General features: G+C 35.4%; 1 protein-coding gene across 2 annotated transcripts in view; it reads left to right on the top strand.

Moving 5' to 3' along the window:
* The window catches only part of LOC135198144 (uncharacterized), a 285187-nt gene that overhangs the window by 262794 nt on the left and 6695 nt on the right, over positions 1 to 15698 (top strand). For both annotated transcript variants that reach the window (XM_064225757.1, XM_064225668.1), the window contains one exon: positions 3697 to 3853. In XM_064225757.1, coding sequence (XP_064081827.1) covers positions 3697 to 3853 — 157 coding nt within the window. The remainder of the gene's footprint in view (positions 1 to 3696; positions 3854 to 15698) is intronic.

A 15698-nucleotide genomic window follows, 5' to 3' on the forward strand; every position in this document is an offset into this window, starting at 1 on the left:
AAATGGGTGGGTTCCAACCCGATCACGTTAGTAAGAGTGAGATTAGCACTTAGAAGCTTTCGCAATACGTGTCAATTCACTGTAGTAGTAATGGATGTGGGTTGGAATCCCGCCGAGGAAGAAGACGGTTTCTTCATTTTTCTCCCATACGAATTCAAGTTTGAAGTGATGAATGCAGTATCCAAAGTGTAAGGAATTGAAGCAGTTCCGTTGAGAGGTTTTTGTGGCTGTCAAAGGACGTACACAGACGCACATGTATATGAATATATACATACACACACACACATATATATATATATATATATAAATATATATATATGTATATAATATAGTATATATATATATATAATATATTCATATATATGATATGTAAATCGTATATTTATATATTTGCAAAATATATATGTATATAAAAAGAACCTGTGTACCGGAATGCCAGGCAACGCATTCATTGTTATTCAATATCAAATTCCCTTTTGATTGGCTTTACAGCCATCAAATATTATATTTCTCTGCAATGCGTTATTGCTTAATTTTTCATTCGGTCCAACAGAACCGCAACACTATGAAGCTGAATAATTTCCCGTAATATGTAACGCCAATATCAAAGCCAACTAATAATTGCCGAAATAATTTCGAACAGTAGTTAACGTGTCTAATAAAATATATGTTTTGTTCGAGCCGCTGCGGTCGGTCGAGCGCTTTTTAAACAATCCTAATTGTCAGTAAAGTGAAAGAAGGAAATGGCATTTCAAATACTCGTGAAATGTATGGTCTTGGCTTTTTTTTAATCGTGTAGTACGTACTTTCACTTTGCAATAGCAAATTGTTGCTCGTAAATTCTGTCTGTCAGAGCGTTTGGCCTCATTAACATTAATTTCAAATCACTTATTTTATGTTTTCTCTCGTAAATACTAACAGCTATCAATCAGTTCCACTTCATGAAATGCTCTACCATTGCAAATAAAGTTCCATAGGTTTCAGTATAGAGTGCCCTTGTTAGGAGGAAGAATAACAAAGATCGTATATGTGGTTAAATGTCAACTAATTTTGACATTTTCACGGTTATTCCCATTAACGAAGGAAAATCAGGATCACCAATATAGTGATCATCTAGATGTTTTTCCACAAAATACCATTTGTCAATTGTTTTCAACCTTGCTGAAGTTGTCAGCAGGCGTGAAGTGTTTTCAGTTGATTAATTAACACATACTTTAGTACATTTGATAATCCACCAGACATAATAGTTGACACAATTATTATTTCGTTGTATTTCTACAATCTCCTCAGTACTGTGGGATTCATCACACAGGCTGTGACAATTAACGGCCGATCTTTCTATCGTTTAACATTGCACGTCGGAATTTAATTTTTTTTTCTCCTGGTGAAATGTAACTACATTTCCTAGAATTAAATGGTTCAGTTTTTACCCTTTGTCGATATTATGTTTTCTCTCTCATTCTGGTTTATTGACGTCAACGATTTTGTCACGATGATGATGATGATGATGATTGATGATGTATGATGATGATTATTATTATATTATTATATTATTATTATTATTATTATTATTATTATTATTATTTTTTTTTTATTTTTATTTATTTTTTTTTTTTTTGCTCTATCACAGTCCTCCAATTCGACTGGGTGGTATTATATGTGTGGGGTTCGGGGGGTTGAACCTGCCTCCTTAGGGGTCCATCCACTTTCCTTACTATGTGCTCCGTTTCTAGGATCACACTGTTCTGCATGAGTGCTGGAGCTACTTCAGCGTCTAGTTTTTCTAGATTCTTTTTCAAGGATCTTGGGATCGTGCCTAGTGCTCCTATGATTATGGGTACGATTTCCACTGGCATATCCCATATCCTTCTTATTTCTATTTTCAGATCTTGATACTTATCCATTTTTTCCCTCTCTTTCACTTCAACTCTGGTGTCCCATGGTATTGCGACATCAATGAGTTATACTTTCTTCTTGACTTTGTCATTCAACGTCACGTCTGGTCTATTTGCACGTATCACCCTATCCGTTCTAAACCATAGTCCCAGAGGATCTTTGCCTGATCGTTTTCTATCACTCCCTCAGGTTGGTGCTCGTACCACTTATTACTGCAAGGTAGCTGATGTTTCTTGCACAGGCTCCAGTGGAGGGTTTTGCCACTGAATCATGCCTCTTTTTGTACTGGTTCTGTGCAAGTGCCGGACATTCGCATGCTATGTGGTTTATTGTTTCATTTTTCGTATTGCACTTCCTACATATGGGAGAGATGTTATTTCCGTCTATCGTTCTTTGAACATATCTGGTTCTTAGGGCCTGATCTTGTGCCGCTGTTATCATTCCTTCAGTTTCCTTCTTTAGCTCTCCCCTCTGTAGCCATTGCCATGTGTCATCGCTGGCTAGTTCTTTAGTCTGTCTCATGTATTGTCCGTGCAGTGGTTTGTTGTGCCAGTCTTCTGTTCTGTCTGTCATTCTCCTGTCTCTGTATATTTCTGGGTCTTCGTCTACTTTTATTAGTCCTTCTTCCAATGTACTCTTTAGCCACTCGTCTTCACTGTGGCGCCGTGGCAGAGTGCTTTAGGTCGTCAATGGACTGGTTAAGCAACATTGGGGCTGGTCAGTCGTTGGATGGGTGACCGCTCTCCTCGGCGTTGATTCCTTGGGAAAGGATCTTTACCATAATTTCCTCAGTCTATCCCTGATGGGGTAGGGTCAGCTATGGGTTAAATAGCAAAACTCAGCAATGATGTTAAGAAATGAAGGAATAAACGACAACGACATAAATGGAACCTCTGGCAACAGTGGAGCTTCGTCCGGCAGCCAGGTATTCAACCCAATTGAAGGGGAAGACGGTCAGGTTTTTGGAGGTCGTCATCCAGCAACTGACCACCACAACGACAGTAACCAACAGCCTGAGATTGGAGCTACCTAAGCAAACCAAAGGAAGAAATGGACAAGAGAAGAAAATAAGGAAATATGGAGATGCTACATCAGAAGCAACCCGACGGAGAGAGGATATAGGTTGGTCAACATCTGGAATGAGAGGAATAACACCCCCCAAACAGAGCAGAGGCTGCCAGACCAAGTAAGGAACATAAAGAAAAAGAACTGGCTCTCCCCAACAGAAAGAGAAGAACTGGAAAGGGAAATGTCACACGACAACGAATTATTATTATTATTTTATTATTATTATTATTATTATTATTATTATTATTATTATTATTATTATTATTATTATTATTATTATGAAGACGAAGATGAAGATGAACCCTATTCTTAAGCAACAAGCCCGCAAGGTCCATTAACTTGAAATTCAAGCTTTCTAAGAATATGGTGTTCATGAGGAAGAAATAACAGAAGGTAATGGGAAATACAGAAAGGGGGAAAAGAAAACAGATAAATTAACAAATGAATAGATAAATAAAAATATAAGTGAAATATTTTATATTCTTGGTCAGTTTTGAACCTATAAATCGTTTCTTGCTTAATACTTGCAGATAACCCAACCCTTTTCATTAATGTCCGGCATATTGTTTAAAATCAAAACCCTTTTCACTGATGTCCGGCATATTGTTATAAAAGGATCTCTCACAGTAATATAGTTATAATGCATATTTCTTCTTCCTGTATGATATCCGATATATACTGTTAGAATAGAATTCCCAGCACTTACGTTGCATTTTCATCCTCCCTTTACAGACTCTGGAACTGGAGTTAGAGAACGAGTCTTTCATTGGGGGCGCCATCACCTTGGCGTGCAATGCTTCGCTCTCCACTGTCTACAACAAATCCACCAACGTGACGCTCATCCACGCCGATCATCCACAGCCATCCGAATTTGGATGGTTCTCCGCAGGTATGGTTGATGGTAGTTGATAGAGACAGCTGTAAGAACCACTATGTAATTATTATTATTATTTCATAAAAATCCCATAATAGCACGAGCCACTAAAATGTTGGAGAAATCCACAGTGGTGGACTGTAAATGTAAACATATAATAAGGATATATGTAGTACAAACGAGGGGCTTTCGAGAACCTGCTGGATTCTCCTTCTCAGAGAGGAATATTGAGTGTACGTTCTTGAAGGCTTTCGTGTGTGTGTATATATTTTTATTTCTAATACCTATTTACATTTAATTCACTGTGAATTTCTTCACCATTATATTATTATTATTATTAGTTTTTTTTTTTTTTTTTTTTTATTTTTTTTTTTTTTTTTTTTTTATTTTTTCCACTCTATCACAGTCCTCCAATTCGACTGGGTGGTATTTATAGTGTGGGGTTCCGGGTTGCAATCCTGCCTTCCTTAGAGTCCATCACTCTTCTTACTATGTGTGCCGTTTCTAGGATCACACTCTTCTGCATGAGTCCTGGAGCTACTTCAGCCTCTAGTTTCTAGATTCCTTTTCAGGGATCTTGGGCATTCGTGCCTAGTGCTCCTATTGATTATGGTTACGATTTCCACTGGCATATCCCATATCCTTCTTATTTCTATTTTCAGATCTTGATACTTATCCAATTTTTTCCCTCTCTTTCTCTTCAACTCTGGTGTCCCATGGTATTGCGACATCAATGAGTGATACTTTCTTCTTGACTTTGTCAATCAACGTCACGTCTGGTCTGTTTGCACGTAATCACCCTATCTGTTCTGATACCATAGTCCCAGAGGATCTTCGCCTGATCGTTTTCTATCACTCCTTCAGGTTGGTGCTCGTACCCACCTTATTACTGCAAGGTAGCTGATGTTTCTTGCACAGGCCCAGTGGAGGGCTTTTGCTACTGAATCATGCCTCTTTTTGTACTGGTTCTGTGCAAGTGCCGGGCATTCGCTTGCTATGTGGTTTATGGTTTCACTTTTCGTATTGCACTTCCTACATATGGGAGAGATGTTATTTCCGTCTATCGTACTTTGAACATATCTGGTTCTTAGGGCCTGATCTTGTGCCGCTGTTATCATTCCTTCAGTTTCCTTCTTTAGCTCTCCCCTCTGTAGCCATTGCCAATTGTCATCGCTGGCTAGTTCTTTAGTCTGTCTCATGTATTTATTGTCCATGCATTGGTTTGTTGTGCCAGTCCTCTGTTCTTTCTGTCTCTCCTGTCTCTGCATTTCTGGGTCTTCGTCTGCTTTTATTAGTCCTTCTTCCCATGCACTCTTTAGCCACTCGTCTTCACTGGTTTTCAGATATTGCCCCAGTGCTCTGTTTTCGATTTTGACGCAGTCCTCTATACTTTAGAAGTCCTCTCCCTCCTTCCTTTCGTGTTATGATAGTCTGTCCGTATTTGCTCTTGGGTGTAGTGCTTTGTGTATTGTCATATGTTTCCTGGTTTTCTGATCTATGCTGCGGAGTTCTGCCTTCGTCCATTCCACTATTCCTGCGCTGTATCTGATTACTGGCACTGCCCATGTGTTTATGGCTTTTATCATATTTCCGGCGTTGAGTTTTGACTTGAGTATCGCCTTGAGTCTCTGCATATATTCTGCCTGATCGTGTCCTTCCATCTCTTGGTGTTTTATATCCTCCTCCTTCCATTATTCCCAGGTATTTGTATCCTGTCTCATCTATGTGTTTGATGTTGCTCCCATCTGGTAGCTTTATCCCTTCAGTTCTCGTTACTTTGCCTTTTTGTATGTTGACTAAGGCCCATTTTTCTATTCCAAACTCCATCCTGATGTCCTCAGATACAATCCTTACAGTCTGGATTAGGGTATCTATTTCCTTGATGCTCTTACCATACAGCTTGATGTCGTCCATGAACATCAGATGGTTGATTCTGTTGCCTCTTTTCTTGAGTTGGTACCCGGCATCCATCTTCTGTAGTACTTTTGTCATGGGAATCATGGCTACTACGAAGAGTAGTGGGGACAGTGAGTCGCCCTGGAAGATCCCTCTCCTGATATTAACCTCTGCTAGTCTTATTATTATTATTATTATTATTATTATTATTATTATTATTATTATATTGGATGGGGACCCTTGAGACTATTCCTGTTTCATGTTTTATTGTAGTTCGATCAACACTTTCTGTTTCATCCTCGAGTTCATTGTTTTCTATCCATCCACACTTTTATTTCCGCTGCATCTTTATTTACGTGCTTTTAAGTTGTATATTGCATGGCATGTTCACAATAAAGTATATTGCCTTTTTGAGTTGTCATTTCCTTAAAGTACTGTTGCATGACGTGTTCCCAATAAAGTATATTCCATTTTTATTGAGTTCTCAATTATTTATAATACTGTATCAACCTTGTTTAAATTAACATGTAATAACCTTGATGGTGTTTCATTGGCGTTTTAAACTTTGATACAGATGCCCTTATTAAGCAAGGAACGGAAACTAACTAGGCTTACCGGAGTATTAACGCCAAGTTTGTCAGTTTAATACCCTGTGTCAGTAACTTAGAAATTACTGAATGATAGTTTGGAAGATTTAACCAGCTTAGAGATACAGTGGTTTTATGAATGCATTCTCGCGACGTCCTACGTTTTATATATTACATTTCTGGTTTAAGAATTTGGCGACGGCTGCATAATAAGTACGATTTGAAGGTATTAAGCACGAATCTAATCTGTTCTTCTGTGATACTCGTAATTCATTTACCTCAAGTTGCACCAGAGTCAGTTGACCTCTGAAGAAGCGTGTATACATATATATATATATATATATATATATATATATATATATATATATATATATATATAATTATATATATAGTATGTATATATATATATATGTATATATATATATATATATATATATATATATATATATATATATATATATATATATATATATATATATATATATATATATATATATATATATATATATATATATCACGCTTCTTCAGAGGTCAACTCACTCTGGTGCAACTTGAGGTAAATGAATTACGAGTATCACAGAAGAACTGGTTAGATTCGTGCTTGAATACCTTCAAATCGTACTTATTATATATATATATATATACATATATATATATATATTTATATATATATATTTATTTATATTTATATATATACATATACACATATATATAATGTAATGTGTACATAACCCCTTGTGGGAATGGTTAAATAGTGGTATAGTTGTGAAGTTCACAATGTTTTGCCCCATTGTTTCACTTTCTATCTGTCAGCCAGTCTGTTGCTCATTGTTTTTGTTAACAGCGATCTACATTTTGTCTATGGAGACATGATAGTTGCCAAGTAATTCATTCAGATTGATGGTGACTGTTAAAAAACGCAAAACGAAGCGTACATTCCAACATGTAGACAATAAATGTCACATATATATGTTGCAGAATGTTCGTCTTATTAAAATGATTTTTTTGAAAATAAAAAAAATATTTGAATAAACAGTCGTCAAAAGGACTGTAGACTGCAGCTAGAAATAAATAGTTTCTTCGCGGCACCCAAAGTAAATACTTTAGGATAGGGGGTGTGAGCGTTGATATGGGAGGCACCGTTGTTAAGATAGTGCCACTCACAAAATGGCCCTCCTCTGGTATCTTGAAGACGGACGCTTTTAGACCCCAGCTTTTATTTCCCTTGGGCAATGAATCAGGTATGGGGGTGGCGGCAGTTGTTGTTTTATATGTGGTTTTATGCTAACAGTGTCGGCCTAGTAATCATGTACTTGTGTGCGCCTTATGCTCAAATAGTTGTGTACTTGTGTGTCTCAGAACACTTTTCTTGAAGATGTTCCACGCTAATTGATAAAGGGGAAACGTCTGCCTATTGTTCTTGTTAGTAGATATGAGCCATAACGAGCAGAGCTGTTGTATTTGAATTCACAAGCTAATCAAAACACTGAAGTTATTTCACGCCGAGACTCTCGGTATGATTGATTATGTTTCCAGAATGTGATTAAATTTTGCAATTCCATCATATCCATGTAAATTCATTCATTACCACCTATAGATTTTCACTTTTATTCACCACCAATAGGTTGTCACTTTTATTGGGGACGCTTCTAGTCTTCCCTGTCTACTTTTAGAATATTTATTTCTTTATATATTCTATTTCGTTTTTTCTTATTTATATATTTTATTGATGTCGTTTTTTATTGAGTTTTATGTATTGTTTTTAATTGTTTATTTATTTGTTCAGTTATTTATCCATCTGTTTAGTCATGTATTTATTCATCATACCACTGGGGAAATGAACATGGCATTAGGCGACGAAATAAAAAGACATCCCGACTGGGCCGTCTGCCCGATATCATCAATATGTAATAATTCATGTTTTGCGACGTATTTTTCTGCAACTCTGATTAAAAACGCTGATTGACGGGTAGATGAAAACGCAATAAAAATAGGTTCCATGTTTCATAACCGTCCAGACACGTCCAATTTCGCTCGGGTCTGCAAAGCATTTTAAGACTACTACGTGAATTAGGGTTTATGGGATCGTTAGACCCTTCAAATATTGGATGTTTTGAAACCATCATTTCCGATCGTTCTTTTGAATTCTTATATGTCAGTTAAGGAAATATATTGGGAGATAATGTTGACGGTATAGTATGTATAATATCCTAGAGAGATTGTAATAATTAGATTTGATACACAAGCACTGGACATACTGATCGAAGTATTTAGATCCAGTTTTTCTGGATTTACTGTAAATATGCATAAGAATTGTAGAAAAAAACTATGTCTATTTGAGGGCTGCAAACGTGAATGAGAAGATGAATTCTAAAATTGAACTGTCGATGCTCAAAATACATTGGCAGAAACCTAATGAAGCTTTGTCTAAATGCGCCAGAGAATATTCACTTTGCTGATCTTTGAAACCAATTCTTTAGACGTTCAGGTCGTCGACGTGGGCACGCTGGTGGTAATATGTATATCGAGAAAAAATTCTTAAAAAAAAACCATATATATTATACATATATATATATATATATATATATATATATATATATATATATATATATATATATATATATATATATATATATTCTGCACGAGTTTCAGTCGAAAAAGTAAATATAATTCTGCTAGAGTTTTCAGCTTCCAACGCGAATTATTTTCTATGTGAATACAAATAGAGGTCATAAACTCGCCCCCCCCCCCCTCCCCTCAAAAAAGACGCTACCTTCGCATATATATTTGCCTGAGGATACGAACATTTCAACTTTAAAACTTTTGCAAAGATGCAAAATAAGGTTTTGCAGAATGACATGACGTGAAGGAGAATAAGAAGAAGAAGAAGAAGAAGGAGAAGAAGAAGAGCTTCTTCGCCAAATCTACGTTTGATCATTTCATAAGTGAGATGATGGATTACCTCAGGAACAGAGTATAAAGAAATGTTGTGAAAAGTTTCTCCTGTGAACTTGCATCTCATCCATCACCATTGTCCCGGTGTCGAGATGGAGACCACGATGCGAATAGACCATCTCATGACAGGTAACAACTGCATGGAGGGGAGAGAGAGAGAGAGAGAGAGAGAGAGATGGGGGTAAAAGGGGGGGAACGGAATGCTGTTGCAGAGTGTTTGGTATTCTTTGTCTCCTCGCCGTTCTATGAAACTCGGCTGAAAGGGTTGGTGCGGCAGCTAGAATTCTTTTTTTAGCGATCGCAGAGGCTTCTCTTTCCATGTGTTTCCTGGAATGATGAAGTGGCTACCTTTCGAAGTCATCAGTCGCGTCTCCGAATACTGGGCTGTAGGTGACTGTAAAGATTCTATAGAAATACGTTCTCAAAGCTTCTTGCTTTTATAGAAATAGAATTTCGCATTTTATAGAAATAAAATTTCAGGAGGATACAGAGAAAATTAACGACTGTGAAACTGTGGTTCGTGAACTTGTTCAAAGTTTGCGGTTTTTCTCTCACAGATGCATCCATTTTCTATAGAACTCCGATTGTTCTTGTTTTAGGTTTTTTTGATAGCTTTTTACAATCTACATAAATGCTAGTTTTACAATCTATATAATAATTGTTATGAGGGATAAGTTTTTGCATGCCTAGGATTAGGAATGTTCATTTAGCATTTAATAATCTCGCCGCTGTTTAAAAATAAATTGCAAGCGTATTCTAAGCTATTCACATTAAAAATTAATGCAAGACTTTTTTAACTGTTTCCACAATAATTGCTAGATTATGCTAAGCTTTTCACAAATTATTGCAACTGTAAGCTAAACTTTTCAGACGCAAAAATTTCAAGAGTATGCTAAGTTTTTCAATAAAGTATTTCTAAGGTATGCTAAGCTTTTCAATAAAGAATTTCTAAAGTATGCTAAGCTTTTCACAAAAAATTGCTTGAGTATGCTAAGCTTGTCACAAAAAAATGCAAAAGTATGCTAACCTTTTCGCAAAAGAATTGGTTGAGTATGCTAAGCTTTTCAGTAAAAACTTGCTAGAGTATGCTAAGCTTTTCGCAAAAAATGTTAGAGTATGCTTAGCTTTTCACGAAAATTGCTAGAATATGTTAAGGATTTCACATAAAATTTGCAAGAGTATGCTAAGCTGTTCACAAAAAAATAACGGTATGCTAAGCTTTTCACATAATAATTGAGAGAGTATGCTAAGTTTTTCATAAACAAATGGCAAGTGTACGCTAAGCTTTAAAAAAAAATGCGGGTGTATACTAAGCTTTAAAAATGATTGCAAGAGTATGCTAAATTTTTCGCAAAAAAGTTGCAATGGTATGCTAACCATTTCGATATTATTTCTCCTCATGCAGTGTTCAAAATTTATGTGATACTGTGATAATGTCATTTCTTTATTTATCGTCACTTAGTATATATTTTTGGCCTATATATATATATATATATATATATATTATATATATCTATATATATATATATATAGTATATATATATAAATATAAATAAATATATATAATGTCCGTACATACATGTTATTGCAGCGGCGCCTCCAAATCTTGGAATTGCAATTGTAATGCCTGCGAACCTTCAAGCGTGCAATCGGCATGCGTAGAATGTAATATCCCTCGACCTCTGTCTTGCACAACTATATGAATTCAGGGCGAGTGGAAAACATCGCTCTTCATTTATTGTCGCGATATCTTGATTTCTAAACTTGTTGTTTCGTACCCACGTTCTCGTTCTCTTTTAATTGGATTTTTTTTTTTTTTATACTTCTCTGCACGGACAGTGAGAGATAAAGCTAACACTATAAATTTTGAAAGTCCCGTCTGCGAGGTTTTTGAGAGATCTGTTATGGATTATAGATTAATGAAGTTTAAATTGTCCTTATGGACTTGAACCGTTAATGAGAATAAAATATGAATTATCAGCTGACCTCAGGAGCATTTTTGTTCTCATTGAACCTCAATACGACAGCTTAGAACATACCCAGACGCGTGACGTGATGGTGACCGATGCAGTTTGTTCCCTTGTAGATAGAAAATATTTGAACAAAACGTGTTTATCTCCTCAACTTTCAGTGATCTTTCTGCTTTGGTCATCAAAGGAAAATATGCAAAGACATAACCGAAGCAAGGAGTTAAAGATACTCGAGGATTTTGTCTTTTTTATAACTGTGATAATTCGAAACTGCCCATTCACATACAACTATGCTGTATGTAAAGAGGTGGTGTTTTTTGTTATTCTTAATACGATTAAATGAGTAGTCTTCGTTTAGAAAAGTCAAGATTAAAAAAAAAAAAAAAACTCTTCTCGGATCCTTCTTGTAGCCGTCGAAGACCTTTTTCGTGTAAGCCGTTGAAAGATAATATAGCGGTAATTTTTCTCTGAAGCTCCTCGTGTTATGGTGAACAAGTTGTTGATTTTTTTTAATGATTTTGGTCCATATGGTTGGTTATATATATATATATATATATATATATATATATATATATATATATATATATATATATATATATATATATATATATATATATATATATATATATATATATATATATATATATATATATATTAATACGGTGTTTGTTATGCTCATTATACAACAGACACTAACTGCAAGATTAGACAAAACTAGACTCGGCCTCTGCAAATAATTAAAATTGAATAACCTTCTGTTTTCTTTTTGAGAAATAAGCATGCCCATTCAGGAGAGTCGGAGCCTTCAGATTCGTGAAGCATTGAAAGTGACCAAATTCTCTACTCTCAAGTGTGCAAAGTTTATACAAAGATTGTTTTGAAATGTGACAACTGAGCGTCTCTTGCTAATAGCATTGTATACACACACGAACACACACACACACATGTACCTTTGTGCATTTACGCACTATGCATGTGTGTTTGTATGTGTAAGATAGCATTGCACAAAGACTTCGACTTGATAGTCAGTTATAAATAGTCTTTCGTGTTATTTGAAATCTTTTGAAGACGATTATTAAAAAGTTCGGACATTTTAATGGTCATCAGAATTTACGTTTGGCCTGTGCTTTTGTGTTATCCACAATGATCCCCCTCAAACTTTGCATTTTGTTTTCCCCCGCTTATACTTCCATTCCGTAAAGGCATTGGCGTCCCCTAAATAAAAAAAAAATCTTATCGAAAATTTTAGGGAAGGAAAATGGGGTTAACTTTGTTTACAAGTTTAAATGCATTTGCTGAACTTTAGCTGATCGGGTCTTTGGGGCTGGATGATGCTGTTAAGTTTATATTGATATGATAGTCACGGCAAGTTTGGTCTTTATCGAATGGCCTCATTGTTTTGTTCTCGTGGAAATTATTTTTCATTTTTAGGTGTAACTAATGTACTGTATAAACTGAAGCTTAGTACAAGGTTTGATTCTATGCCGAATAACGTGGTATTATAAGACTTTATTTTTTTATTAAATTCTTTGCATTTGGATCAAAATTATTTTAAACTCCGTTTGACATTAGTTTAAAAAAAACACTTGAGTTTAGTTTTTTTTTAATTTTCATTGGAATACAAGCAGTAAGATCACTGAAAGTTAAGCAAATAGAAAACATTTTGTTCAGGCAGCATAGGAAAGAACAAACTGCACTACCTTTCTAGGTACTTTTAAGTTAACATAATGAGATTCTATGAGATCATAAAATATCGTTAGCTTAGCTAATAATCTATATTTCATTTTCATTAACGTGTTCAGTTCATAAGCGCAATCTAACCTGTAAATAATCTAGCAATATTGAATATATGTTACTGACTTACGTGTATACTACACTGCACTTTTCGAACTTTCTTTACTTAGAAATGGAATTTTACTTTAAGCTTCCTCGTACGTTGCAAACATCAGAGCTTCCAGTTCAAGAAGACATCCTTAAGCCTTGAGGACACAAACACAACCGAGCTGAACTTGTTTTTACTACTTTTGCACGGACTCGCAAAGAATATGATAACGCGTTTAAAACTTCTGAATGGAAGATTAACTTTCGGAACATTTTACTCATTTCTGCTGTGGCTGGGAATGACAGCCGTAAGCAGCAAGGGATCTTGTTTTCTGGTACTTTATAAACAAAGACAAAGTTTATCAGCGTAGGCTGGCTACCGTGATTTTTACTACATTGCATTGTAATAAGTAAAGTATGTACGTGCGTTCTTAATTTCATATATTTTTCTAACCATTTTCTATATATATATATATATATATATATATATATATATATATATGTATGTATGTATATATATGTATGTGTATATATATATATATATATATATATATATATATATATATATATATATATATATATATATATATTCACTGGTGAAAAATTATAGACGGGGTGTAGGTCCTGCCCGGTTTCGACAATTGTTTCCAGCCATTGACGAAGGATTGGAAATAAAGTCGAAATCGGTCAGGGCCTACACCCCGTCTCGTATTTTTCACCTGTGGATATGTGTGATAAATGAATCACGTTCATATATATGTAGTATATATATGAAACTGTTTCTGGATCCTCGTAGATAAGCATATATATATATATTATTATATATATATATATATATATATATATATATATATATATATATATATATATATATATATATATATATATATATATATATATATATATATATATATATATGTATGTATATCCATTTCTGGCAACGTCACCTGCAGCCATACTACTCTCGGCCTCGGCTTGTTCAGTGACTATTGCAGGGACAGGACAGCAGAGCAAATAGAAACAAAAACGCAGAAGTACTAGAGCTTTTCAATAAGAGGGACGAATGTCCTCGAAATGAATTTTGGAACCGAATCTCAGAACGTAAATCGCCCGAAGGAATATATACATATATATATGCGTGTGTCCTGCACTCTCAATCCTGCAAACATTTAGCAAATGTGGACTGAAGATCCCGTCTCTGAAATCCTCATATACACCACAAAAGCAGGTGAATAGTCAGATTAGTTGCAGCGTTCTAATATCAGGCTTCCTAACGTGTTCGCGCGCATACATATACATACCTACATACATACATACACGCGACCACACACTATAGTTGCGTTGTCCGCATTTGGGCGTAAGCCGGACCAAAACCTTCGCGGACAAATAACCGCTTTTATTGCTGCGTTGTCTCATACTCACGGTACTTCCCTGGAGACATGAAGGGTCCTGGATGTTAATCAGTGTAATCAGCGTAATTGCTTTTTTGTTGACTTTCTCACTAATTGTTTCTTTTCGTTACATTCAACAACCCGCCTCCACGTTCGTTCGTTCGTTCGTTCATCTTTTTCTCCATTCGTTAGCTTCCGTTTTCGTAGAGATATTGGCAGGAGCGAGCGAGGGAAGTAGACTTATTATGACTTTATTTTTGGAAGAAAATAACATCCGCCGGTGTTCGAGGAAATGCAGTTTTGATAATCTGAACTTGACGTGAAATTGCTGCCTCAGACATTAGGGGAGTCGGGGAAATGAAATATTTTTGCATCATCGACCACGCAATCGGCGCATTAACAGAGCTTTCGGGGGCATAAATTAAAGTATGATGGCAATCCCGCAGTGGACTTCATTACTTGTGCTCTCCCTGCAAAAAGACCTTCGAGAGGCTCGGTCTGTTTTCGGTAATGGGCGTATTTGCCCCTAACTTCCTTTGTTTATCCTTTCTCTCCAGCTTCATTCGTCAGAAGGTAATCATTTATCTCCGTGATCGATGGCGTTGGTCATTTTGCTGGATTTCGCGCGTCGATCACGGCGCATTATGTGATTAGGCATAAACTTTCTTATATATATATAATTAAAAGAGCTCCGCGGGAATGGACGCTGATTATATATCGGCGAGATTCACATTGAAATATAGCTTCCATTTAACTTTCATGACCTGATTTTTCTAAAATTATTTCAAAAGCCATCAGGCTGTATGTGATGACTCGTAGGATTTTGTTTTTATGCTTTCTCTCCTTAAACACACACATGCATACACACACACATTAGATTATATATACACACATCAGTACTTATTATATATATATATATATATATATATATATATATATATACACATACATATACATAAACATATACATACATACATGCATGCATACATACATACTCATATATAGATTTTTTAAACAGAAATATACAGATTGTATAAAACTATGTGACATGTTGCGTTGAAAATGACGGGGGTATACATACATACATTATACTTATACCGTATAAAGTAAATGTTGTTGTTCAGTATTTCCTTGTTTAATACTTTTGAATACAAAATGTCTGAGATCACGGGTGATGTTATACATTGTCCTTTAGAGAGTAGCTGATCTAATCATATAGAAATGGTAATAAATGTCGTTA

The sequence above is a fragment of the Macrobrachium nipponense genome, chromosome 11 (genome assembly GCF_015104395.2).
Source record: "Macrobrachium nipponense isolate FS-2020 chromosome 11, ASM1510439v2, whole genome shotgun sequence".
Taxonomy (NCBI): Eukaryota; Metazoa; Arthropoda; class Malacostraca; order Decapoda; family Palaemonidae; genus Macrobrachium; species Macrobrachium nipponense.